The 27,114-nt window shown below is 39.3% G+C and overlaps 1 protein-coding gene across 1 annotated transcript; it reads right to left on the bottom strand.

Annotated features, from left to right (window-relative positions):
• Positions 1-718: 718 nt before the first annotated feature.
• chrnb1l (cholinergic receptor, nicotinic, beta 1 (muscle) like) lies at positions 719-26,655 on the bottom strand. Its single transcript, XM_085451647.1, has 11 exons — positions 26,438-26,655; positions 22,328-22,461; positions 20,814-20,858; positions 20,330-20,439; positions 19,866-19,974; positions 19,606-19,753; positions 19,024-19,209; positions 18,217-18,440; positions 16,660-16,838; positions 2,112-2,250; positions 719-1,962 (listed from the first exon to the last, which is right to left on the bottom strand). Exons 1-11 carry the CDS (start codon positions 26,535-26,537, stop codon positions 1,822-1,824), a joined length of 1,515 nt encoding a protein of 504 aa, XP_085307773.1. The 5' UTR covers positions 26,538-26,655; the 3' UTR covers positions 719-1,821.
• Between the last annotated feature and the right edge of the window lie 459 nt (positions 26,656-27,114).

The following is a 27,114-nucleotide window of genomic DNA, read 5'->3' as shown; positions in this document are numbered from 1 at the left end:
GAGGCATCCTGTGCAGATGGCCATACCACCTCAACTGGCTCCTTTCTATGTGGAGTAGAAGTGGCTTTACTCTACTCTGAGTCCCAAACGACCAAACTCCTAACCCTCGCCTACTGCCCCAGTGCAAGCTAGAAGTCATGACTTGACAAAGCCAACGGAACCACATCATTTGTCTGCAAATATTATGAACAGAGTTTTTATTTTCTGTGGCTGTAAAGGGACAAGAAACAATCTAATTAGACTAAAGCTAGCCAGACGGAATGGGCAGTTGTAGTATTTTCCGCATGCTATGCTAGCAATGAAAAAAGGAGCAAATAGTTTCAACCTTCCTGTCTGTGAATCAGGGGCAAAGGAAACTCTTTGGTTAACTAGATCTTCCAACAGCGTACTTGTCAGTCAGCAGGTGGAGGTTTCCTAACTCCTAGAAAGGTCATTGCTGCTCAGAGTAAACATGCAATGTAGCAGTATCTGCTCTCCTTTTCATGTGTGGTATGACCGAGGCATGCTGCAGCTCTCACAGGTACAGTAGATCCAGCATTGTCTCCCACTTCCCATCCAGGTAATGAAGTCAGCAATGAAGTCTTTCTTTTTTTAAAAATGACTGTCAGTGTGCACCTAGTCCCCTGGACACGGTGTGTTAATTTAGAGCCCATGACAAATATTAAGTAAACAAATACTTCCGTTTATTAAAACTGCAGAGGTGGAATTGGGTGCTTTCAACTGGGGTCCCCTGGCACCTCAAAACATTTGTATTTGTAAAAAGCACTAAGCAAAGCAGGAATAGAAAACAATGATTTCACGGCACTGACAAAATCATAAAAATCGGAATGATAGAAAAAAAAACACGTGCGAGATATTACGAAAATATTCCTGTAGGGTTTGGGGTGTATGGACCCCAGTGATTCGGATTAGGGCTAAAGAAATATGCTAAAATAGTTAAACTCTTTGCATCTAACCCTTCCTCCCTTCCTTCCACAGAGAACATAATAAACTGAGCATTCTGTATTTTCTATAAATATGTTTTCCTTCTTTAGCTAGTCTTATGAACCTTTAGAATATTAAAAGTATTAAAGTGACATACTCTTTCTCTTCACCAATATAAATTAGTCATACATTTCTGGTTAAGGTAAATAAAAAATACAAAAATTATCATTAATGCTAGATAAATGATTTAAACACTACAGAGTCAAATGTACTTATTTGGGTTTTAGGAAAATTGCACTGTGTTAAAAGCATAGTTCATAAGTACAGAGCACATATATATCTTAATATTTAGTTGTAGTTAAAAATTAAATATTCTTAAATTATACATGCAAAGGCATAAGCAAAAACACGCCTCTTTAAAAATACCTTTCTTTCCTCAGCAGTGACTCTATCTTTGAACATTATGTCACTGCCCTCTACTGCTAAAAGTTCAACATTACAGTCCCAGAATCTGACCACAGATACATGTCAAAGGGCAACAGAGTCAAAAGCTAACTACTGTATTTCAAATTACATTAAACATGAGTGTTACAAAAACCAAACAAACAAGTATTTCAAGTGTTAGACTAAAAAAAATGAAAAAAACTATCACACATTGTTATATAGTTATTTGGATCATTTAGAGAAATCACTGTTTTACACGATTTCTGTGGTATGAAATCACAGGCATGCTTCTACTTGTTAAGTTAATTACAAAGCATTTCAGAGGCTGACTACACACCTATGGAATAGATATTATGGAAAGTTAGATCCGGGGATCTCGGAAAGCACCAACAAGAAGTAGAAGTAAAGTGGCAACAATGAATCAAACTCCAGCTGCTGTGCATATGGAATCCACTATGGGAAGGGGTTGTCAGGTGTGTAATTGAAACTGGCATCCAGGAACATAGCCAGAGTTCCCAGGGTGGTGATGATGACAAACAACCACAAGAAGAGACGGTCCACCACCAGGGCGATGAACTGCCAGTCTCCTGTCAGCTGCAGAGAACGCACACACGTAGACACAAAACTGAGTCAGCAATGTACCGTAAGTAGGTAATGACACAAGAACATCGCTAGGGCATGTCTGGAACAATCTGTACTCAGGAACTGTAGGCAGAGTGAATAACAAGCTGCTTGACACTCACCGAGTCATCCGTGTCCTGCTTCTTCAGCTGCTCGGCCATGTATGTCACAGCAGCGATGGCTGACTTCAGATTGGGAGGGAGGATCAGACAGAAACTGTCAGTGTTGGGGACTCTCTGGAGCTGTACTGTGCTCTCACACCTGAAACACAGAGAGGGAGAACATCAGCAAAGAAGATGCAAAAACAAAAATGAATAAAAGTAAAGTCACTGCAACTTTGTGGACCTTTTCTCATAACCCCCACAGGAACTTCTCCTTTAGAAGACTTTATTATTGAAAGATGAGACAATAATCATTTTATTTCTCAAGGAAACACATGTCCATTTCAAGATCTTTAAATAAAGCCTGCAGACGAGCGGTGAGCGGTAGCTAACATTCTTTAATCAAAACACACAAAGAACAGACAAGCAAGCTTGATGAAGTCCCTGCATGACCGCGGGACAGACGGTCAGCAGAGTCTCCCTGAGCCTAGCATGGCTCTCAGTTAAATACCTTCTCCAGGAACAAAAGGCAGTACACAGCTGTTTCACACCTTAAGGTTCACACTCCCTTGCTTCCTACCAGAGTCCTCAAAGACACAAAAGACTCTTCCTGTGGAGTTGTCTGCTTCCCCCAACTTCCTTACTAGACCCCCAGCATTTGTCTTACTGTATGAGTGTGAGACATGTTAAAATCCAGTGGCACCAAGGTATCATACAATAAAATAATGTGATTAATGCATAAGTAAAAGAAATTCCTATACGTGCCCCTTCCTGATTTCTTATGTTTTAACATGTTTGTTACACTTACATGTTTCCAATTTCAAATGTTAACACAGATGTTCAGGGTAAATACAGATTGTAGTTTTTCAAATGATGATTTCATTTAGTTTGGGGAAACAGCTCTCCAACTTTACCTCATGTAGAAAAAGTCATTTCCTTCTAAACCTAATAAGTGGTTTTGTCATCTAGCAAGAACTGCAGTCAAGCATTTGCAATAACTAATAAAAAAAGCACTTGGGACAATTGTGTTGGTGACAGCTTTTGTTATAATATCAATAATATTTCTATGAATATGGGATACTGTTACATGTTTGCATAGACTTTTGTGGAATATGGAGACACTCCTGGCATTATATGAGCAAAGTGAGACTCATTTTTTAGGGTTGGTGGAGATGAGTGTGAAGATCCAAACAATCCCTGTCAGTGATGGAGAAGCTTTGATGAAAATATTTGGTAAAAAGTTCACCAGCATGAAGGAAATGAAGTTTCAAACTTTCCTTAGGAGGAGCCCAGCACGCCTGCTTAAAGAATAGTAAGTGTGGCGATGTGGATGCTTGCAGCGACTGCTGTATAGAGGCCATCCTGCTACACATGAAACACATCAGAGTCATAATTGTTATTTTAGTCACGTGTTTGTTTATTATCCTTATTGTTTTATCTGGGACTGTTTGCAGACATCTCAGAGAGAGGAGACACCAGCATCTGAACAGAGACTCAAACCAGCAACCTGCAGCTCCCTGCTTGGCTGCTCCAGTTTTCTCCTCACTCATGTTGCCCACCAGTGATTTCTAGCTGCCCACCCACACAGCAGGCTAGAATATGCGCTGAGCCTCAGCACCCAATACTTGGACATGTTTTCTTTATTAAACAATGAACCAGACCCCAAAAAGTAAACAGCTGTTATTGCTAGGCAACGGGAGCAGCATTTGGAGATGCAGCACCTGACATTCCTGACCATGTGGGCGGAGCATGCATGAAATGGAATGTTTAGTAGAACTGTGCAACACAAGCACTTAGTTCCAGCATGTTTCATTGTATCCAGACACAGCTAGAGACACATCTACAGCAGCATCTCTGTGCAGGACAAACGACAGTTGACGAAGAAACATCGAAAACTTCACTTCACTCCTCTACAAAACGTTGGTTCCTTTGTTTAAAAGGCCAAAATGAATCAAGGGAGATCGAGAAGAGGATCGGCGAGTGCTTCACCTCACAATACAGTACAGCTGATTCATTTTAAATTTCAAATGATACAGGCTGAAAATGTCAAATTAAAAGAAGAGGCAGAAAAATCAAGAGGAGAAGCTAAAAATTCAAAGTTTGAAACTGAAGTAGTATTGCAGGAATTACAGGATGTGGGTCTCAAACTTAAAGGAGAGAAGATAAGAAAACAACAGGCAGAAAACGAGAATGAAAACATGAAGAAAGAACTGTTGGAAGCTCAAAAAGCATTGGAGGAAGAGAAAAGCACAGCACAAGAAGCCAAAAATAAATATCAAACTGCAAAGAAGGAGGCAGGAAATGTGATGCAGGAATTACAGGAGGTGCAGGAAGCTTTTGAAGAGGAAAAAAGCAAAATGCAGTTGGCAACACAAGACGCTGCAAATGTAATGGCTGAAGCTGAAACACTAAGGAAGGAATTACTGCATGTGAAGCAACAACTTGAAGAGGAGAAAAAATGTAAACACGAGACAGAAAATGAGATTGAAAATATGAAGAAAGAATTGTTGGAAGCTCAAAAAGTGTTGGAGGAAGAGAAAATTAAAATACAGGAAGCAAAGAAAGAAATGGAAGATACAAAGAGTTACACTCAAAACATGAAGGAGGAACTGATGAAAGTGCAAGAGGAACTTGCAGAAGGGAAAATTGAGTTGAAGGTATTCAAGAAAGAAACGACGGTGACCAAGAAAGGCTGCAAAGATGAACTTAAAGAAATACAAAAGCACAAAAAGGAAGCTAAAGAGCTCCTCAAACACAAAGGGAAACTGGCCAAACAGCAGCTGAAAGAAACATTTAAAGATGCCGAGGAGCAGCTCAACAAAACCTTAAAAGAGCTGAAGGCAAAAGAAAAGCAAGCCGAGGACAGGAGGGGATTCTGGAGCAGACTGCTGAGAAAGAACTGACCCAGCAGCATCTTCCTCCTTCCCCCTCTCTCAACCTTTCTTTCACAAAAATCCCCCCAAACTTTACTTGGGACGTTTGTTTGTATTTTAAAAACTCTATTCTGAATGCATGTACTGACATACAAAAATAAAATTGCCATAACTTGACCTCATGTTGCCTGCTTCTTTTCTTGTGTGTCTGTGGATGTAAAACAGTAACACACTTTCTGCTCTGTGTGTTTTTAATTGCAAATAAATGCAATATGTTTTCATTTTAAAATGCAGTGCAAAAAACTTCTGCTCTAAATCTTTTTTTTTTTTTTTAGCAAAAAGCTTTTTTTTTTGCCTGTTGTGGAAGTTTTCCATTTAAATAAAGCCTGCAGACGAGCGGTGAGCGGTAGCTAACATTCTTTAATCCAAACACACAAAGAACAGACAAGCAAGCTTGATGAAGTCCCTGCATGACCGCGGGACAGACGGTCAGCAGAGTCTCCCTGAGCCTAGCATGGCTCTCAGTTAAATACCTTCTCCAGGAACAAAAGGCAGTACACAGCTGTTTCACACCTTAAGGTTCACACTCCCTTGCTTCCTACCAGAGTCCTCAAAGACACAAAAGACTCTTCCTGTGGAGTTGTCTGCTTCCCCCAACTTCCTTACTAGACCCCCAGCATTTGTCTTACTGTATGAGTGTGAGACATGTTAAAATCCAGTGGCACCAAGGTATCATACAATAAAATAATGTGATTAATGCATAAGTAAAAGAAATTCCTATACATGCCCCTTCCTGATTTCTTATGTTTTAACATGTTTGTTACACTTACATGTTTCCAATTTCAAATGTTAACACAGATGTTCAGGGTAAATACAGATTGTAGTTTTTCAAATGATGATTTCATTTAGTTTGGGGAAACAGCTCTCCAACTTTACCTCATGTAGAAAAGGTCATTTCCTTCTAAACCTAATAAGTGGTTTTGTCATCTAGCAAGAACTGCAGTCAAGCATTTGCAATAACTAATAAAAAAAAAGCACTTGGGACAATTGTGTTGGTGACAGCTTTTGTTATAATATCAATAATATTTCTATGAATATGGGATACTGTTACATGTTTGCATAGACTTTTGTGGAATATGGAGACACTCCTGGCATTATATGAGCAAAGTGAGACTCATTTTTTAGGGTTGGTGGAGATGAGTGTGAAGATCCAAACAATCCCTGTCAGTGATGGAGAAGCTTTGATGAAAATATTTGGTAAAAAGTTCACCAGCATGAAGGAAATGAAGTTTCAAACTTTCCTTAGGAGGAGCCCAGCACGCCTGCTTAAAGAATAGTAAGTGTGGCGATGTGGATGCTTGCAGCGACTGCTGTATAGAGGCCATCCTGCTACACATGAAACACATCAGAGTCATAATTGTTATTTTAGTCACGTGTTTGTTTATTATCCTTATTGTTTTATCTGGGACTGTTTGCAGACATCTCAGAGAGAGGAGACACCAGCATCTGAACAGAGACTCAAACCAGCAACCTGCAGCTCCCTGCTTGGCTGCTCCAGTTTTCTCCTCACTCATGTTGCCCACCAGTGATTTCTAGCTGCCCACCCACACAGCAGGCTAGAATATGCGCTGAGCCTCAGCACCCAATACTTGGACATGTTTTCTTTATTAAACAATGAACCAGACCCCAAAAAGTAAACAGCTGTTATTGCTAGGCAACGGGAGCAGCATTTGGAGATGCAGCACCTGACATTCCTGACCATGTGGGCGGAGCATGCATGAAATGGAATGTTTAGTAGAACTGTGCAACACAAGCACTTAGTTCCAGCATGTTTCATTGTATCCAGACACAGCTAGAGACACATCTACAGCAGCATCTCTGTGCAGGACAAACGACAGTTGACGAAGAAACATCGAAAACTTCACTTCACTCCTCTACAAAACGTTGGTTCCTTTGTTTAAAAGGCCAAAATGAATCAAGGGAGATCGAGAAGAGGATCGGCGAGTGCTTCACCTCACAATACAGTACAGCTGATTCATTTTAAATTTCAAATGATACAGGCTGAAAATGTCAAATTAAAAGAAGAGGCAGAAAAATCAAGAGGAGAAGCTAAAAATTCAAAGTTTGAAACTGAAGTAGTATTGCAGGAATTACAGGATGTGGGTCTCAAACTTAAAGGAGAGAAGATAAGAAAACAACAGGCAGAAAACGAGAATGAAAACATGAAGAAAGAACTGTTGCAAGCTCAAAAAGCATTGGAGGAAGAGAAAAGCACAGCACAAGAAGCCAAAAATAAATATCAAACTGAAAAGAAGGAGGCAGGAAATGTGATGCAGGAATTACAGGAGGTGCAGGAAGCTTTTGAAGAGGAAAAAAGCAAAATGCAGTTGGCAACACAAGACGCTGCAAATGTAATGGCTGAAGCTGAAACACTAAGGAAGGAATTACTGCATGTGAAGCAACAACTTGAAGAGGAGAAAAAATGTAAACACGAGACAGAAAATGAGATTGAAAATATGAAGAAAGAATTGTTGGAAGCTCAAAAAGTGTTGGAGGAAGAGAAAATTAAAATACAGGAAGCAAAGAAAGAAATGGAAGATACAAAGAGTTACACTCAAAACATGAAGGAGGAACTGATGAAAGTGCAAGAGGAACTTGCAGAAGGGAAAATTGAGTTGAAGGTATTCAAGAAAGAAACGACGGTGACCAAGAAAGGCTGCAAAGATGAACTTAAAGAAATACAAAAGCACAAAAAGGAAGCTAAAGAGCTCCTCAAACACAAAGGGAAACTGGCCAAACAGCAGCTGAAAGAAACATTTAAAGATGCCGAGGAGCAGCTCAACAAAACCTTAAAAGAGCTGAAGGCAAAAGAAAAGCAAGCCGAGGACAGGAGGGGATTCTGGAGCAGACTGCTGAGAAAGAACTGACCCAGCAGCATCTTCCTCCTTCCCCCTCTCTCAACCTTTCTTTCACAAAAATCCCCCCAAACTTTACTTGGGACGTTTGTTTGTTTTTTAAAAACTCTATTCTGAATGCATGTACTGACATACAAAAATAAAATTGCCATAACTTGACCTCATGTTGCCTGCTTCTTTTCTTGTGTGTCTGTGGATGTAAAACAGTAACACACTTTCTGCTCTGTGTGTTTTTAATTGCAAATAAATGCAATATGTTTTCATTTTAAAATGCAGTGCAAAAAACTTCTGCTCTAAATCTTTTTTTTTTTTTAGCAAAAAGCTTTTTTTTTTGCCTGTTGTGGAAGTTTTCCATTTAAATAAAGCCTGCAGACGAGCGGTGAGCGGTAGCTAACATTCTTTAATCAAAACACACAAAGAACAGACAAGCAAGCTTGATGAAGTCCCTGCATGACCGCGGGACAGACGGTCAGCAGAGTCTCCCTGAGTCTAGCATGGCTCTCAGTTAAATACCTTCTCCAGGAACAAAAGGCAGTACACAGCTGTTTCACACCTTAAGGTTCACACTCCCTTGCTTCCTACCAGAGTCCTCAAAGACACAAAAGACTCTTCCTGTGGAGTTGTCTGCTTCCCCCAACTTCCTTACTAGACCCCCAGCATTTGTCTTACTGTATGAGTGTGAGACATGTTAAAATCCAGTGGCACCAAGGTATCATACAATAAAATAATGTGATTAATGCATAAGTAAAAGAAATTCCTATACATGCCCCTTCCTGATTTCTTATGTTTTAACATGTTTGTTACACTTACATGTTTCCAATTTCAAATGTTAACACAGATGTTCAGGGTAAATACAGATTGTAGTTTTTCAAATGATGATTTCATTTAGTTTGGGGAAACAGCTCTCCAACTTTACCTCATGTAGAAAAGGTCATTTCCTTCTAAACCTAATAAGTGGTTTTGTCATCTAGCAAGAACTGCAGTCAAGCATTTGCAATAACTAATAAAAAAAAAGCACTTGGGACAATTGTGTTGGTGACAGCTTTTGTTATAATATCAATAATATTTCTATGAATATGGGATACTGTTACATGTTTGCATAGACTTTTGTGGAATATGGAGACACTCCTGGCATTATATGAGCAAAGTGAGACTCATTTTTTAGGGTTGGTGGAGATGAGTGTGAAGATCCAAACAATCCCTGTCAGTGATGGAGAAGCTTTGATGAAAATATTTGGTAAAAAGTTCACCAGCATGAAGGAAATGAAGTTTCAAACTTTCCTTAGGAGGAGCCCAGCACGCCTGCTTAAAGAATAGTAAGTGTGGCGATGTGGATGCTTGCAGCGACTGCTGTATAGAGGCCATCCTGCTACACATGAAACACATCAGAGTCATAATTGTTATTTTAGTCACGTGTTTGTTTATTATCCTTATTGTTTTATCTGGGACTGTTTGCAGACATCTCAGAGAGAGGAGACACCAGCATCTGAACAGAGACTCAAACCAGCAACCTGCAGCTCCCTGCTTGGCTGCTCCAGTTTTCTCCTCACTCATGTTGCCCACCAGTGATTTCTAGCTGCCCACCCACACAGCAGGCTAGAATATGCGCTGAGCCTCAGCACCCAATACTTGGACATGTTTTCTTTATTAAACAATGAACCAGACCCCAAAAAGTAAACAGCTGTTATTGCTAGGCAACGGGAGCAGCATTTGGAGATGCAGCACCTGACATTCCTGACCATGTGGGCGGAGCATGCATGAAATGGAATGTTTAGTAGAACTGTGCAACACAAGCACTTAGTTCCAGCATGTTTCATTGTATCCAGACACAGCTAGAGACACATCTACAGCAGCATCTTTGTGCAGGACAAACGACAGTTGACGAAGAAACATCGAAAACTTCACTTCACTCCTCTACAAAACGTTGGTTCCTTTGTTTAAAAGGCCAAAATGAATCAAGGGAGATCGAGAAGAGGATCGGCGAGTGCTTCACCTCACAATACAGTACAGCTGATTCATTTTAAATTTCAAATGATACAGGCTGAAAATGTCAAATTAAAAGAAGAGGCAGAAAAATCAAGAGGAGAAGCTAAAAATTCAAAGTTTGAAACTGAAGTAGTATTGCAGGAATTACAGGATGTGGGTCTCAAACTTAAAGGAGAGAAGATGAGAAAACAACAGGCAGAAAACGAGAATGAAAACATGAAGAAAGAACTGTTGCAAGCTCAAAAAGCATTGGAGGAAGAGAAAAGCACAGCACAAGAAGCCAAAAATAAATATCAAACTGCAAAGAAGGAGGCAGGAAATGTGATGCAGGAATTACAGGAGGTGCAGGAAGCTTTTGAAGAGGAAAAAAGCAAAATGCAGTTGGCAACACAAGACGCTGCAAATGTAATGGCTGAAGCTGAAACACTAAGGAAGGAATTACTGCATGTGAAGCAACAACTTGAAGAGGAGAAAAAATGTAAACACGAGACAGAAAATGAGATTGAAAATATGAAGAAAGAATTGTTGGAAGCTCAAAAAGTGTTGGAGGAAGAGAAAATTAAAATACAGGAAGCAAAGAAAGAAATGGAAGATACAAAGAGTTACACTCAAAACATGAAGGAGGAACTGATGAAAGTGCAAGAGGAACTTGCAGAAGGGAAAATTGAGTTGAAGGTATTCAAGAAAGAAACGACGGTGACCAAGAAAGGCTGCAAAGATGAACTTAAAGAAATACAAAAGCACAAAAAGGAAGCTAAAGAGCTCCTCAAACACAAAGGGAAACTGGCCAAACAGCAGCTGAAAGAAACATTTAAAGATGCCGAGGAGCAGCTCAACAAAACCTTAAAAGAGCTGAAGGCAAAAGAAAAGCAAGCCGAGGACAGGAGGGGATTCTGGAGCAGACTGCTGAGAAAGAACTGACCCAGCAGCATCTTCCTCCTTCCCCCTCTCTCAACCTTTCTTTCACAAAAATCCCCCCAAACTTTACTTGGGACGTTTGTTTGTTTTTTAAAAACTCTATTCTGAATGCATGTACTGACATACAAAAATAAAATTGCCATAACTTGACCTCATGTTGCCTGCTTCTTTTCTTGTGTGTCTGTGGATGTAAAACAGTAACACACTTTCTGCTCTGTGTGTTTTTAATTGCAAATAAATGCAATATGTTTTCATTTTAAAATGCAGTGCAAAAAACTTCTGCTCTAAATCTTTTTTTTTTTTTAGCAAAAAGCTTTTTTTTTTTGCCTGTTGTGGAAGTTTTCCATTTAACTAGCTTTTATATGCTATATGTTATGCAGCTTAAAAAGCAATACTAAGAGTCTGCAGTCATGCTCGTAGTTGCCTTCGTGTTTGCTAGTTTATGCTAACATGCGCACACTGACAATGCTAACACGCTAATGTGTAGCAGCTAGAGCTTTTTTTGACCCTTCACACTGTCTTAGGCTACGTTCACACTGCAGGTCTTAATGCTCAATTCCGATTTTTTGATCAAATCCGATTTTTTTGTCTGCTCGTTCACACTACAAATAAAATGCGACAGCAAACGTGCTCTAGTGTGAACGCTCAAAGCGGCCCGCATGCGCAAAAGAAGATGTCACACACAACACGCTCTGTTTAGACCCAAAGCAAACAGTATTGTTTGACTGATGGCCCTTAATATAAAGACTTCGGACTTTACGTTTCCAATTTTTGCATACATAATAATTACATTACATAATAATGTAAATAGCCTAATAATTATCCTTACTGCTGTTTAAGAGAGGAGCGGTGCTTCAAAGGATAGTTGCAGATTTCTGTCAGAATCTGAACATTATACAGTACAAATAAAATGTTCACGTTTCTCCAACGTTGTCTTCCCAGCAGTTTCACTGACATCTACACGGGATGGCCAGGAAGCGTTCGCGATGTCTTCTCGGGCGCTTCTCCGGAGCTGATAATTGGCATCTGTCTTGTGTCAGTTACGTAAAAGACGGATTTAATGCGACTTGACCGTTCAAACAGCAGTCGCTTTCTAAAACATCGGATATGTATCGGATTCAGTACCACATACGAAAGTGACCCAGATCGGATTTGAAAATATCGGATTTGTGCCGTTCACACTGTCATACCATGATTGGATATGGGTCGCATAGGGTCAAAAAAATCGGATTTGATGCGCTTTCGCCTGCAGTGTGAACGTAGCTGGCTACGTTCACACTGCATGCGAAAGCGCATCAACGCAGTGTGAACGTAGCCTTAAGCGTTTAGCATGTTAATGTGATAACATTTGGTAATTATAGCACAAAGCATTAACCCTCATCCTCTCAACATATTTAACATACACAGACTACCGACTGGGCTCTGTGTAGATCTCAACAATCATAACAGTTGCTACTACTAATCTGGACCATTTTGATTCCAATATAAAATAAATTGAATAAACACACAACCAGTCAGCCCAGCATGTCCTAGGTGGAGTTGTGTGCTTTTGACTGGTGTCCCAATTTAGAATCCATAATTAATCTAACCCCATGCATGGTTTAATATTTATTATAGCAATTACAATATGAGATTCAACTCAAAACCCCTCTTACTGTATAAGACAAAGAACAATGTGTTTTGCAAAGAAAGCACCTTCTAACCTGGAGGATATCTTGCCGCTCGAGTTTGTCACAAAAACACTTCTGTGAGAAGTTAAAAACTGTAGTAACAACCTCATAAATGTTTCAAAACCTGAGATTTATGCTGCGTATGTCACGAGTCACTGTGCAGCGTGGTTAATCTCTGCTAAAACAAAGCATGACTCTGTTTAGACACATCTGTCTTGTCTCTTTATAACATACAGAATGTGTCTTTGTGTGTCCTTGACCCAGGCAGGCTTCCTGCAGCTCCTCTAAACACTGAGTGACAGCAGCAAACTCCAAGCAGAGGGGTTAACGTTTACGTGATGCAGTAACATTTGACTTCTTCATTCTTTGTCTCACACAGCTGTTCCATGAAGCGAAACACATGTGCTGACACAATCTTTATATTTATATTAGGCCTCTTTTATTTTTGTGATAGGACGGTCGAACAGACAGACGGAATAACATGCAGGAAATGGACCAGGGAAGAGTCAAACCACTGTTACAGCCATTCGGCATAAGGGTCAAACCACCAAATAATACTGAGACCCAGGCAGGATCTTTCTTCTTTCTTCTGCTCTGTAACTCACTTGCTTCGTAACAAACTAAACTTCATAATTAAACCAAAAGACTAGATTATGAAATGACAAATTTGAGGGATTTATGCAATCTATCTATGTCTATAAAATTAAGATTGTCACCTGTATTTTGCACATCCTTTGTATTAAATAAAGCATTTCTATTTGAGTGTGATGTATCCATGCCTTTTATCCCACTTATTAAATTTGGGGATGGAAAATGGTGGAGAGAGTTCATACCTTTCTTTTGAGAACAGTTACGCTGTGCTCCAACTTTTCTTTGCACCCACTAGATTCACATTGTTTTCATTCTTCATTATATGAAAACATGTAGATATCATGGATGCATATCATGTAACAGGCTGGCTGGGCACCACAGTGCACCTGTCACACTGGCACCATCACTACATATGTGCAGTCTATGTATATGGTCTATAGTTGTTCAGTGTGAGAGTCGATAACTAGCACCAGAATGAGGACGGCGTCAGTAAGGAAGCAGGACGTGTTACAGAAAGACAGCATGACAACAGATGGATAGGACAGTAAAAATGAATCAACTCCCATAGGAAGGCTGGTGCTGGTGTATGCATCCGTGTGTGTGCGTGTGTGCGTGTGTGTGTGCGTGCGTGTGTGTGCGTGTGTGTGTGTGCGTGTGTGTGGTAAGTAGTGGTCCACACGCCACCCACATTCCACAGCTTGTATTCATTACCTCAGATTCACGGAGTCCTCACTGTGACAAACACACACAGGCACATGTATGTACTGTACATTGGGACTGTAACTATACCATCATGTAAATATATCTATATTGAGTTTAACTCTTATTAGAGGGGAAAAAACATAAAAAACAAAATAAAAGAAATTTGCCCAAACTGCATGCTTGCTTCAAGATGTGGGAATAGAACATGTATGCATATATGTATGCATATGTATACTCTCTGTGAATGGTACTCATGGCCATTGATCAGTGGTTGTTGATCAATGGTCATGAGAATTTGCATAATTAAGATTAAGGAACTGACCTCCCAGCCCATTGTTCCTTCAGTGGGCTGGTTTCAGTCATTATGCAAATGTGCTGTTTATAAGATTTGGGGAAACCTGCAGTCAGCTGAGACTGAAGAAGTCACTTGGATGAGTGACGAAACTTTTCTCCCACAAAACGCTACGTCCAGATGAACAGAATCAACTTTTGAACATGTATGCACTTTATAACAAGCACACAGAGTTTGGAATAGTATAAAGTTGTCTCATATCACCAAACATCCACAAAATTCTTATTCAAAAAAATTCTTATAAGCAACAAGTCTGATAGTCAACTGATAAGTGAAATCAAGTTACAGTGTGTTGCCTCATTTTTCACAGAACCGGATGAGGCAACAGACATATAGATGAATCATGTCTGTATTTCTATGATAGCACAGCCACCATCTCTCCCACATCTAACATGACAAAAGCCTCCTATGCCTCTATCACTCAGCACCAGCTTTCCCTTCCACTCATCTATTCTTCACTGTCCCTCGAGCTCCTTTCTGTGGGATTACCCCCTAATGCCAAACCTAAACAGAGGCTTAGTGGCTGGCGACTGTGGATGTGGGTGTGGGGCTTAGCTGGGGCTGAATGTGATGCTTTTGGAACAGGATGAGAGCTGTCCAGCACAAGATCTCATTCATGGGACTGTGAAGCTGGTTATGAGGCAAGACCCACGAGGCAAGGTACCAGCTGATTAGCCAGAATGAAGCAGGTAACATAAAGACATCATGTTTCTAAGCAACTACACTCTTTCTGGTTATCTTGAGTAGCTTATCTCACCCATTCTTAACTACTACCAATGACAGTATGAAGCAAAACATGAACAACCCTAAAACTGCATTATGACACGGCTTTAACATGCACACGCACATTCTAGTCATTTTATTAAAACAGTAAGCTGAGCATCTGGATTGAATTGTTGATGCATTTCAGAAAACATAAAATAATTACCAAAACTTGCTCAAATTCATCATCTGACAGTGATTATCATTGCACGTTCTGCAGTTCATCAGTGGTAATAGGTATTATAATGTTTCAGTCAGGACTACAGAAGCAGACCAGATTAGTGGAATCTCAGTCTCAACTCATTTGTATAGCGCCAAATCGCAACAACAGTTGCCTCAAGGTGCTCGCTAATGGAGATTTGCTGCATAATGCGGTTATGGCGTTAATGTCATTTTAACGAGATTGTTATAATGTTATAATCCAACTTGTGGAGATTTGAATATATATTCTGCATTTCAGTCATGCCTTTGAAGCATCCAATACATTCTGAATTAGTACGACAATTCAATTCTTAAAAACACCTTTAACACAATCTTATTAGATATGATATCAGAAGGCTCAAGGAGATGTGTTTACTGTTGCAGCCTTGACAGATCCTCTGAGCTTCTGCAATGATGGCTATAACTCTGCCAACTCCAGCACACAGTGTACTTTACTATAATAGCTGATCTGGCACCAGATCCAACATTCACACTTTGGCACACTCTACAAAGGAGATTCATGCCCACACTGGCTTTTATTAATGTTAATAGAAATAGCTTTCCCCATCAGGATCTGCACATCTCAGCTTAGAAAGAGGCTGAATCAGGATGAATTAGCCTCAGGGTCAATACTTCAGCTCTGTGGTTCTTAATATTCGTGACAGGCGCTAGAACTTTTTGGCAGTCTGTCTTTATTTGATGATATAAACCAATACATTTAATCCCATCAAACATGTTACATTTTTGCCTGAAGAAAAATGAATATTTGTAAAAGTTTTCTGCTAGTGGAAAACTTTGTGTAGAGTCTGTCTTACCAACTTTGCTGATGTGCATAACACAAACTCCACTTATTTCTATTTCTTAGTTATTTAATGCCTTGAAAAAAAACTGCCCGCTCATTTTTTTCACAACCATTCACAGACCTATTCGCTGGTTAAGACTTGTTTTAATAGTTAAAGTTAGAATTTAGCTTAGGGTTGGGGAAAGGTTTCACCTTTATAGTTGTGATGTTTTTTGTTTGCTCAACCTGTGGCATTCAACCCTAACCCTATTCTGGTGCAATATGTCTTTTTTTTTTAACTTATATTAAAAACAATTCACTTAAATGTTGGTTTTCAGGGAAACAGAAAATATTAATTCTAACTGGCACCCATCAAAATATGTTCATATTCTTCCCAAAAGTACGTTTTGGTTGCTGTCAGAATGGAGTCGGGGTTGAGGTTGAGGATCAATGTCAGTACATTTTGATTCAGAGAGAGCCTTACAGCCATACCTGTACATTTATATATATGTGGGTTAGAGTTAAGCTTCTTCCACAAACACCAGAGCAGGCAGTATCCACATGATTTCTGCACAAAATCTGAGATCTGAGAGGAGCTAATCAAAATGACAACAAGCCAACTGCTGTTTCCTGGCAATAAACCAAAGAAGTTTGAAGTATATTGGCTCAGCGATTGTCAAGGAAGGTTACAAATAGATGAACAAAGCTTTTGTGAATTATTAATACGAAGAAAATGAAGTAGATATTTTTGGATACTCATACAATTTCATTTAGACACAGTCACACCTCTAATAGATTGCTTTTTTTCTTTGTCATACCTGCCTCGCCAAGGTAAGACAAGATCAGGGTTGATCTTGCGAATGAAATACTCTCCTCCCGGCTGTCGCCCATTGTAGCTTTGAATAGGTGTGTCATCAGAAGATTCCTCTTCCAAAAAGGGTTCCTCTGGTTTTGGCCTCATCATGCCAATGTATTTAGGCAGGAAATGTATGAACACCTGAAAAATCAAATGGAGGAATTCAGTGGTTTCACAGAGGTTTGTACTTTTGTTTCAAGCTGACCCAACTTAACCCAAGCATAAATTACAACTTTATAGAAAGTATCTGTTTTACTCTGTGGCTTTACATGTAATGTCACTTTTCAAACAATGAATTCAGACAAACTACAATCAACAACTACTTAATTTAACACACTTTTGCAAAGTGCCTAATCATAAGAGTCAGCAAAAATTCAGAAGCTAATTGCTATTAGATTGTTAACTTTGAATGTCAACACTCATTCAATTGTATCCATTTTTGCCATCTGTAAGTGGTGCATTTTTATGTCCTATCCAACCAAATTTCATACTGACCTTTGTATTTTTATCATATGCTTACATACTTTCAAATTATAGAATTATAATGTGCACAAAACCCTTTTTAATGAATCTGTGGAACGTGGTTTAGTAAATTCTCACCTGCTTATTCTGCTGTTCTGCTATTCTGGTAATGCAGTTAAACATAATGAACCTTTATTCATTAATTATCAATTACATTTCATGTGTATAATAATAAATTAACACTATACACCCCTCTGCGTTTTTTGATAATATTAACGCTCTAAAGTTTAAGGCATCATATTTAGGAAAATTAACCCAGTATTTTTTGGGAGAAAGACAAAAGTACTACTTCTGGGGGGGAAATGTGAAAAGTTGTTTTTTGTTGTCTGTTTGCAAGACTTGAAAGAACAATTTTCTAAAAACACAAATGAAATATTCTGATTGGCTAAAATTAGGGTTGGGCGGGGCTAGGGCAGTCACAGATGGCCCAGCAGTGTAAATGTGAGCTTACAGTTAGAGAAAAATAAACACTAAATAAAGTCTTCTTAACCCTCCTGTTATGTTGGCTGTCAAATTGACCCATTCTGGTGTGAAATGATCTACAGTATATTGTGTACTACAACGTCTCTGGAGACTCAGTATTTTCTCCCATTTCATAATGAGTGCTGTCAGATGGGAGACAGATACGGTGACAGTTATTATTATCCCATAAAAAAATAATAATGTTAAAGAGGTTTTTTTAATAATTGGTGTCATGAAAAACTATTATATTTTATATATAGGTCTTTCCAGCGTACTTTTAAAAAAATGATTTACGTCTTTTTGTAAAAATATATTCTCATTGAACCATGACCTATAAGACCGTAACTAAACATGCCCTGGGTCAGGAACACAAAACACATTGCTGCACCTGAGAAACTGACATCACAGGACAGTTAAATTACATATAAAGTAACCTTTATGATATCCTCAAAGTTTAAGTATATTCATAAAAAAAATTATATGTGATCCATGATTTCAAATTCTTACATAAACATTTTAGATGATTATTAAATACCTTTCGGACCCAGCTTGGCATGATGTGTGTGCTGGGTGTTCGGTGATGCAGGTTGAGGACTACCACACTTAGGATGACAGAGAAGGTCACCAAGATCATAGTGAACATGACGTAGTTGACAATAATTGGGATGCCGAGGGAAGTCTCTGGGACCTTGTCAGCCAGCAGCAACATGAAGACAGTCAGAGCAATGAGGACGGAAATGGAAAGAGTCATTTTCTCTCCTGTAAAGAAAAGGGACAAGTTGACAAATTAATTATGACAGTAAGGTAGAAAACATTTTGTCTGTACACAGTGTTATACTAACAAGAGCAGAATTCAAGACATTAAGGAACTTGCTATCAAGAGACTTGCTGATATTTATCAGACTCAGGCTGATTTCCATCAATTTCAGGGTTTAGCAATTGGCTCTAATCTGGTTATACACTGAGGTACTATATCAAACTGCTATCTTTTAGCTTTTAGTCAGTGGTATCTTAGGCCGAGCAGCCTGCTAGGTTTGTTATACACTTGTAAAAACCCTGAAGCTTTCCGTTGAATATGTTCTGCTGTTTTGTTTGTTTTTTCATTGGCAGTGAAGCATTATTATGAAATGTGTCTGCAAAACGACAGTTAATAACAGTGATCCATCATTCACCTTCAATGTATTGTAGATCAATACAGTTCTTTAAAGGTCGCCCTGACTTACAGAGCAGCTCAAATTAGACACATGCTTATTGTCATGAGATTAGGCAGTTTTTCACTTCCTATGCTTGCTCTTGGCAATGATGTGTAGTCATAATGTCACAACATGTCACATGTGCTGACCTGCTCCAGGAGGCAGGTAGAAGACAAATATAGCCAACACGCTGGTGAGGATACAGGGCACAATGATGTTGATGATGTAGAAAAGAGGCTTCCTCTCTATGATGAGATAGAAGGTGATGTCCTCATACAGGTCCTCCTTAACGTTCTTTCTTGTTGGTTTGTGACAAATGGCCCATTCACCATTCTCTGTCCAAGGTGAGGCGCAAGGAGAAGAAGTTAAATGTAAAGAGGATTTATTCTAAATCAGACACAGTCTGGTAAATAAAAAATGAAGCCACTTAAAAAAATGTACGTACAGAACACGTAAAGCACAGGTGTCAAACTCCAGGCCTCGAGGGCCGGTGTCCTGCAGGTTTTAGATATGTCCTTGATCCAACACAGCTGATTCAAATGGTTAAATGACCTCCTCAACATGTCTTGAATTTCTCCAGAGGCCTAGAAATAAACTCATCATGTGATTCAGGTGTGTTGACCCAGGGGGAGATCTAAAATCTGCAGGACACCAGCCCTCGAGGCCTGGAGTTCGACACCCTGTTCACAAAAACAGGACAAATACTGAAAAGCATCACTACGTGCACCAACCAGTGAAAGCGTTCTCATCTATTACAATCTCTTGGATCTCTTTGCCGTCATCATCCAGAAAGTATTGCAGGTCAACCTCAGAGGAATCATAGGTGTACGAGCGGAAAATCATGCTGCAGTTTTGCCAGTCAAATGGGAAGTACGCCACCTATAGATTGTTAAAGTCAACATATCATTTTGAAGATGACTCTCAAAAAAGCTCCAAGGAGGAACCGTCTATGCACTGGTACTGTTTCAATGGAAACGAGCTTAGACTGTACCTCTATAGAGCAGGAACTGCGGTAGATGGCGGGTGGAAGCCACTTAACAGTGCCGTCACTGTAAACCAAGACGTTGACGTACAGAGCCACATCAAACTGGCCGTCATTACTGAAGGAAGAGAAACGTGACATTTATTGAGGCAAAGTATCTATCCTATCACAGCATCAAACAAATACCAATGTTGGTGCTGATCAATCTGACACGATGTGGCGTGTCCAAACAAATGCTATGATTGGTTTGATTATAATCCAAATAGACAAATTAAAAAGTTTATCTTGACAGGAAGTCAGGGGATCATTGAACTTATTATAAATCATCCAAGAAGAAACATGATAGTACTACTCACTACTTGAGATATTCTAAGTCTTGGCCAAATGTGGTGGACCAACCTCGTCTTTAGGGCAGGCACTCTGTTAGTCATGATGCAAGATGTTGTAAGTGTGAGTGCAGTCAGGACACTCACTTGTTTATGAGGTAGATGTCAGGTCGCCACACCTTGTTGGGAGGAATTCTCAGAACATTAATGTCGTCATATTCAGCTGGGTTCCAGGACAGCCTGTAGTCTGTCCATTCCTGCAGGGATGAACAAAAGGAGAAAGGCAAAGTGAATCACGAAAAAGAGTAAACAGCTGAACAGACAACAGGTGATGTCCCTGTCATTCCCATCTTTGATTCTCCAGCGTTTGGCAAGTCATTTAATCCCACTGACATAAACATTCACAATCAAGCACACATACTGTCACAAACAGAGCAGCCATCCTGAAATCTAATCAGCGAGGGCGAGGGAGTGAACTGAGACAGTGAGTCAGAGAAAAAGAGAGATAAAACATGAAATAATTTGTAGTTATGAAAAGTGACAAGTCCGTTTGAGGGCAGAGCGAAGGAGCACAGGAGAGAGGCATCAGAGCAAGGCTCACTAATGAAGATGAATGTTTTCATGCTCATACCAGATTCATGAACACGTTAGTCGTCATCTCGCCGTTCTTCTCATTCTGCAGTGGGATAATAACAGGGAGAGGGGTGGACGTATGTACATTAGTGATGCCACTATATCTTGTTGTGTATGACAGTACCATTACTTTCAGACCTCCTCTATTGAAACTAATCGAGACAGATGAGTGTGATCCTGGTTCTATTCAAACTCAGCAATCAAATTACATTTTAGGTAAAAGATAGAGTGCGAATGTATTTTAGACATGGTGTAGAAGCATACAATGCTATGAAGTAATTGTTTCCTTCCTTTCTTTAGCATATTTTTTTTCACAGTTACATATTTCCAATCATTAAAATAATTATATTATTAGATAAAGAAAATAAATACAAATTGTAGTTTTACCCGGTGCTATGTAAAGAAAAGTAATTGCCCCTTAAATCTAATTACTGGTTATGCCCTCCTCAGCAGCATGAACAGCAATCAAGTGTTTGTGATAACTGGCAAAGAGTCTTTCGCAACACTGTGTAGAAATTTAAACCACTCTTCTTTGCAGAATTGTTTTGACTTGGCCACAGTAGAGGGTTTTCAAACAATGCATGGCAAGTTTAAAGTCTTTCAAAAGCATCTTAATTGGAAATAAGTTCAGACTGCTTTCTTTGAGCCAGTCAGAGTTGGACTTGGATGTATTCTGGATCATTATCCTCAAATATGCTTCAGCATTGGACATTGTTCCACCAATTACAGCAAGTCATCCAAGCCCTGAAGCAGCCCTGGACCATCACTTTACCCCTACCATGTTTGACTATTGGTACGATTATTTTCATGAATTCTGTTAATCTTACAACAGATGTAACTAGACTCAGACCTTCCAGAAAGTTCCATTTTTGTCTCGTCAGTCTACAGAAAATATGTTTCAAGGACAATGTGAGATGAGCCTGTGGTGTCGTTGTTGTTGTTGTTTTTGGTCAGCAGTGGTTGTTGTCTCCTCAGAACTCTCCCTGGATGCCAATTTTTGCTCATTCACTTTCCTATTGTTGAAACATGAACACTAAACTTAAATATAACAAGTAAGGCCTGCAGGTCTTCAGATACTGTTCTGGGTTCTTTTGTGATCTCTTTGATGAGTTGTCAGTATGGTCTTGGAGTAATTTTGTTAGGTCAACCAGTTAGAAATGGCTTTGATGTCAACGACTTTGTATGTCAATGGTTTCATTAGATCCTGGCATGTTGTGCTGCTGTTTGAGATCTTTTAGCTTACTTCATTTTGTCAGAGTTTCCATTTAAGTGATTTCTTCATTTGAGAGATCACGTAGGGCCAAGTAAGTTTGGATAGTCTTGTTACAGATTAAGAAAGGGATTTGGCATTTCATTTATTGTGCTGTAATATTTTTGGATTTGAAATAGCTAAAAATTTAGTTTAAACTGGTACATATAAAGCCAGCCCTATCCGGAATCCTTAACTGGTAGGATGTAGAATATTTTGTTTGCATGTCTGAGGGAATATTTATGTTTATGTTGTTCATTTACCAAGCTGACAAGCTGAGAGAGGGTCATCCCCACCCGCACCGTCACCTTATCCTCCCAGTAACGAGCTGGTCTCACTTTCATGTTGTAGTTTTCAAATAGCTTCTGATGAAGCCTTCTCTCTGTTTCAGAGGCTCCTGCAAGAAGGCATGAATGCAGACACATAGTATAATGAAGAGAAAATGATAAAAAAAAAAAAACATCTGCAAAAGGAACAGCAGTGATATTAAGAACAAAAATGCAACAAAGAAAAAGGAAGGATGAAAATCTGGTGAAGGGAAGAAGTGGTAAAATAAAGAGAGACAGCAAGGCCTTAGAGATCCTATAAAACAAATAGATCTTTCAATGTGAAATTTTGCATTTTATACATGAAATCACAAAAAAAGAAATGGCACTGGAGTCACAAATGAAAATTCTGCAGTGGCATAGATGGCAGTTATCTCACCAATGCCCTTAAAGAGTCCGTCATCAGGCCTGTTGTTTCATATTTAACTATGCAACTGTAGTAACTGTGCAGGCTACTACAGTTACATAGTTGTAGAAAATTAGAAATGCCTCATCCATGTTTTTGCGTCTTCCAGATTTGTGTTTTACTCTAGTATTAGCAAGCAGAAGATGCAGAAATCTGAGCTCTTTACTTTACATTAGAAGAAGATGACCGGACTTTTTCATCTATGTTCTAAAGTTATCATTCTGTTCTGTCACATAACTACAGTGATAGATCCTCATATCAAACCTGGACAAGTCTCAAATAATGATGTCAGTGTGTGTTTAAGTGATCTCTGTGTGCCAACAGCTCTGTCTCTCATCCACTAGTTTCAACTGTGAATCTTACAAAACAGCAGAGCTGGGAATTAGTATAATGTCTATAAATGCATGTAAATGTTGTATAGCCTATTTTATTACAAATTAAAATAAAACATTGACCTTAGATCTATTACCACTTAAAAGTTTTACGTTTGTTAGATTGTCAGTCACTTGCATACTTTTGGCATGTTCAAAGGTGCTATAGAAGTAAGGTTTAATTGACTAAAAAAAAAGCGAAAGGCTTGAACAATTCTTAGTGTATGTGAGTGAGATAAAGTTCAACACAAGCAAGTCACATGTTGATTTGTGGATTTGAGTCACTGACACCAAACCACAGCATGTTTGCTCTTCAGGAATCACTGAGTCAGGCCTGCAGTGGTTTGAGGTTCAGTTCCCACTGAGATTAGCTACGCTAAAAATATCATCTAATCTATATTGTGGACAGACCACTGCTCTGTTATGTTGTTCATACTCAAACACGTATCAGCAGGCTACTTATTATTATTAGTTAGAATTTACAATTATTCTGAATATCAATACTGCATTTGTGAGATATGGTCGATTTACATGAGCAAATAAAAGTGATAGATCTAAAGTTTATGATTATAAAGGGGCAAAAGACATAACAGCAGTGTGAGATAAGGCAGGATAGGCCCCAAAACACAACTTTATTGCTGGAATTACAGAACACAAACTTAAACCGGGAATATGCTAGGAGTCAAACTAACACACAGGCAGAACACACAGCCAGGGAATGAGGGAGAGCACGACAAAACACACAAGGAAATGCAGACAGGATAAACACAGGGAATCAAGGCAGAGTGGAAACACCTGGGAAACACAGCTGGATAATAATCTAACAGGCGAGTGAAGCAAACCATGAACCATCAGTTTTACTTCATGAGGATGAAGCACACTGTCAAAATAAAACAGGAAGCATGAGAAACACACACTGAGATTCAGACTGACTAACTACAGGGAACTGGGGAACGAGGGAGCAAGACAAGACATGGAGACACAGAGTGACGGCAAGAGAGCGAGGGACAGAACTGAACATACATAACAAGACATGATAGACTCCACAGGTAGGCAGCACAAACGCTAGGTCAGAGACCCAGGACCATGACAATCATATTTTTAACTATGCTTTTTAGGAAATCCATCCTTCTACTTGTGTTGTTCTTTTCAATAATGTGTAGGACAGAACAGCTATGGCACGGCTTAAAACTAACTAACTAAAAGAAATGCATTGATTTGTTCAAACATTTCAATGCCGTCACAGATCTCCAGGTAAAGTTTGCAGAAAGTGTCTAAAACTGTCAACGCAAATCTAAGCTGAAGATGTAGGATCTTGATTTGTATATGCATGTCATGATGTGTACTTCTTGTATACTTGTGCCCAGGCACCTAAATTAGTAATGAAATCTATAATGTCATCATACAAACACATTACACAAGTTTTACAAATACTGTATACTTAATGAACCGAGGCATAAATTAAAATTTGTAATCAACTTAATTTATTTACTGTCATACTGTTATACTGTATCCAACATCTGTTGAAAAGAAAGGATATTTGAAAACTGGAAATCAGCCTATGCTGGAGCTCAAACCAAGACATGAATGCATGTGTCAGATTAACACACATAAAGGAGATTTCGCTCAACCCAAAGCTGTTTTGTTCTTAGTTTGTGTCCGTGAGGAGACAATTATGATAAACATGAAGAAATATTAATCAACATCAGTTTCTTAAATGCCAAAAGAATTGTTCTGAGGGAAAAAACAAACCAAACCAAAAGAAACACAGATAAAGCCATGTTAAACTTTCCACTAGAAAGGAGAAGATATGTAAAAAATAAAGTTTTCATAGGTTTGGTTCTTGAAAACAAAAATATAAAGAAATTAGGGGCGGCTCAAAACGTTTGCGCAGTACTGTAAATTAACTGCATCAGTAGAATTGTACTTAGACATTATTATTATTATTATTATTGTCATTTAATCTCTGTCAAGTTATAATGTTTTAAAAAGACAATGTCTTAGAAGTCATGTATCACAGAAAGCTCAGCATTAGGGACTCTTTCTTTCCAAATATGCGATTAAACAGCATGTGGCAAAGACAGAGGACAGACGGGACACGCAGGAGAGGCAGGGCAGGTGCTGGTGGTGTACGATGGGTAGCAAAGGTGACTGAGCTAATGTAATTGATATGTAGTAAGGGAATAGGATCAAAGGGATGGCTGAGATACCAGCTCCATCGGGGACAAAATTAGATTCTGATTAACAAACAATGATGTGTTAATGTGATTCATTATATGTTCCAGAGGAGAAGAAGGAGGCCACTCTTGTTTTCAAGTGGACAACATCTGTGGAAGGACATAAAATACAGGCTTTGTTCCCCTGGGACTGCAGTTTTATCGCTGATGAAACATACCTGTAAATTCTCACTGGCTGTGTGACAAAAGGTCAAGAAATGGCCACAATCATGGTGGAATTCACCTGTGCAGCTTTTTTTTTTTTTTTGTCATTCATTTATTTCTTTTGCTTTTCACTCACATTATGGTGTCAGGAGGTCAAGGTTATTGTAGGGTCTTTACCTTACTATAGGAAGCGCCTTGAGGGAACTGCTGCTGTGAATTGGCACTATATAAATGAAACTGACCTTGAGCTGAACCTGGTTAAATCAATTTTAATCATGATTTTAACGCCTAGCCTTTCCCACTCAAAAATGGGGGAATTAAAAAAAAGAACATCAAGAAAAAAAACAGGAGATGGAATCAATAGCAATTTAACTGGAGTGACAGGGTGAAGTTGTGGATGTGAGATACTTGTGTGTTATCTGATTTGACTGGAGCTGTCTGATTCAAATTATGCCTCGATTCCTCCACATGAAAACAGATTCCCTTCGATCCCGCCAGGAAATAGTTAGCAGTTAGGACACATAGACGAATAGGAACACTGCACCGCAGGTCACCAGCAACCATGGTTGTTTGTTTTTAGTTGAAGTTAAAAGTTAACGGCAGTTTTCCATTTTTTTATGTTGTTCCTTTGTTTGTTTTTTAGTATAATGAACATTTCACTATGTAGGTTTTGATTTAGATGGAAGAGAAACATCATGTCTCTCTTCTGAAAATACTTATTAGTAAACATGCTGCTATTAGTTCCAGGAATGCTCATTAGCCAGATTTATGTGGCCAGATTATGCGACATTTAATCATCTTAGCATGATTCATCTTAAAATCTATTTTTAAACATCCTCAAACCATGAAAACTAGTGTCACACACTGGCATTCCTAAAAACGTCCTTACCAGTGAAAGTAAGGCAAAAGCAGCCACACACGAAGAGAAAGGTATTCATCCTCATGCTAGTGCTCAGGTACATCTTCATTTGTCCAATAATGGCAATCATATCATCTTCTGGACTCTTGTTAGCCAACCAAAGGCTCTTCTAGCAGCCACAGCCAGTCACGTCCCACCTTCACCTGGATACAAGATGAATGGTCACCCCCTAAAAGCTCAGGAAAATCAGTGCCCTGCTCCAGCTGGGTTACAGCTAGTTAACACCCCGAACCTCCTGTCCTTTCGTCTCTTTTGTGGCCATGACTCTCTGGGTGAAACCATGACCTGATTGGATGGATGTGCTGGGGGGGTGCGCTTGTACTAGGAACTCTGAGGGGCAGGCACCTGTTGGTGCTCACCAATCTGAGGTTAGCACTGCGGGGATTGTGTGTGGGAGTAAGAGGAAGTGGAGGGGGTGGTATGGCTATGTGCTGTGGGTTATGACAATGGAGATATTTTTGGGAAGTTGATTGGGGGGTTGTCGGTAGGCGAAGGATGATTGGTGGTGCTGTAAAGCTGATGTGGGTCATGCTGTAGGTGGCTTCTCTGGCTCTCTTAACTTTTAATGCCTGCTTGATCCCTTCAGCTATTCATCTTCCCTGGTAAATCAAATCTTCTCTACCTCCTTCAGGCTTTAAATATTCATT

The sequence above is a fragment of the Copadichromis virginalis genome, linkage group LG3 (genome assembly GCF_057382275.1).
Source record: "Copadichromis virginalis isolate Kocher_CV1m ecotype Utaka linkage group LG3, C_Virginalis_male_GT1.1, whole genome shotgun sequence".
Taxonomy (NCBI): Eukaryota; Metazoa; Chordata; class Actinopteri; order Cichliformes; family Cichlidae; genus Copadichromis; species Copadichromis virginalis.
The sequence above is the reverse complement of the archived record's forward strand: the minus strand, read 5'-3'. Positions and strand labels throughout refer to the sequence as shown.

Excerpts from the sequence above, each read along its gene's own strand:
- chrnb1l (XM_085451647.1), bottom strand. The coding sequence starts at position 26,537 with ATGATTGCCATTATTGGACAAATGAAGATGTACCTGAGCACTAGCATG. Across the intron at positions 22,462-26,437 it reads CTTTTGCCTTACTTTCACTG|GAGCCTCTGAAACAGAGAGA; the intron begins GTAAGGACGTTT and ends GCCTTCTTGCAG. Across the intron at positions 19,754-19,865 it reads GCAGTTCCTGCTCTATAGAG|GTGGCGTACTTCCCATTTGA; the intron begins GTACAGTCTAAG and ends AACAATCTATAG.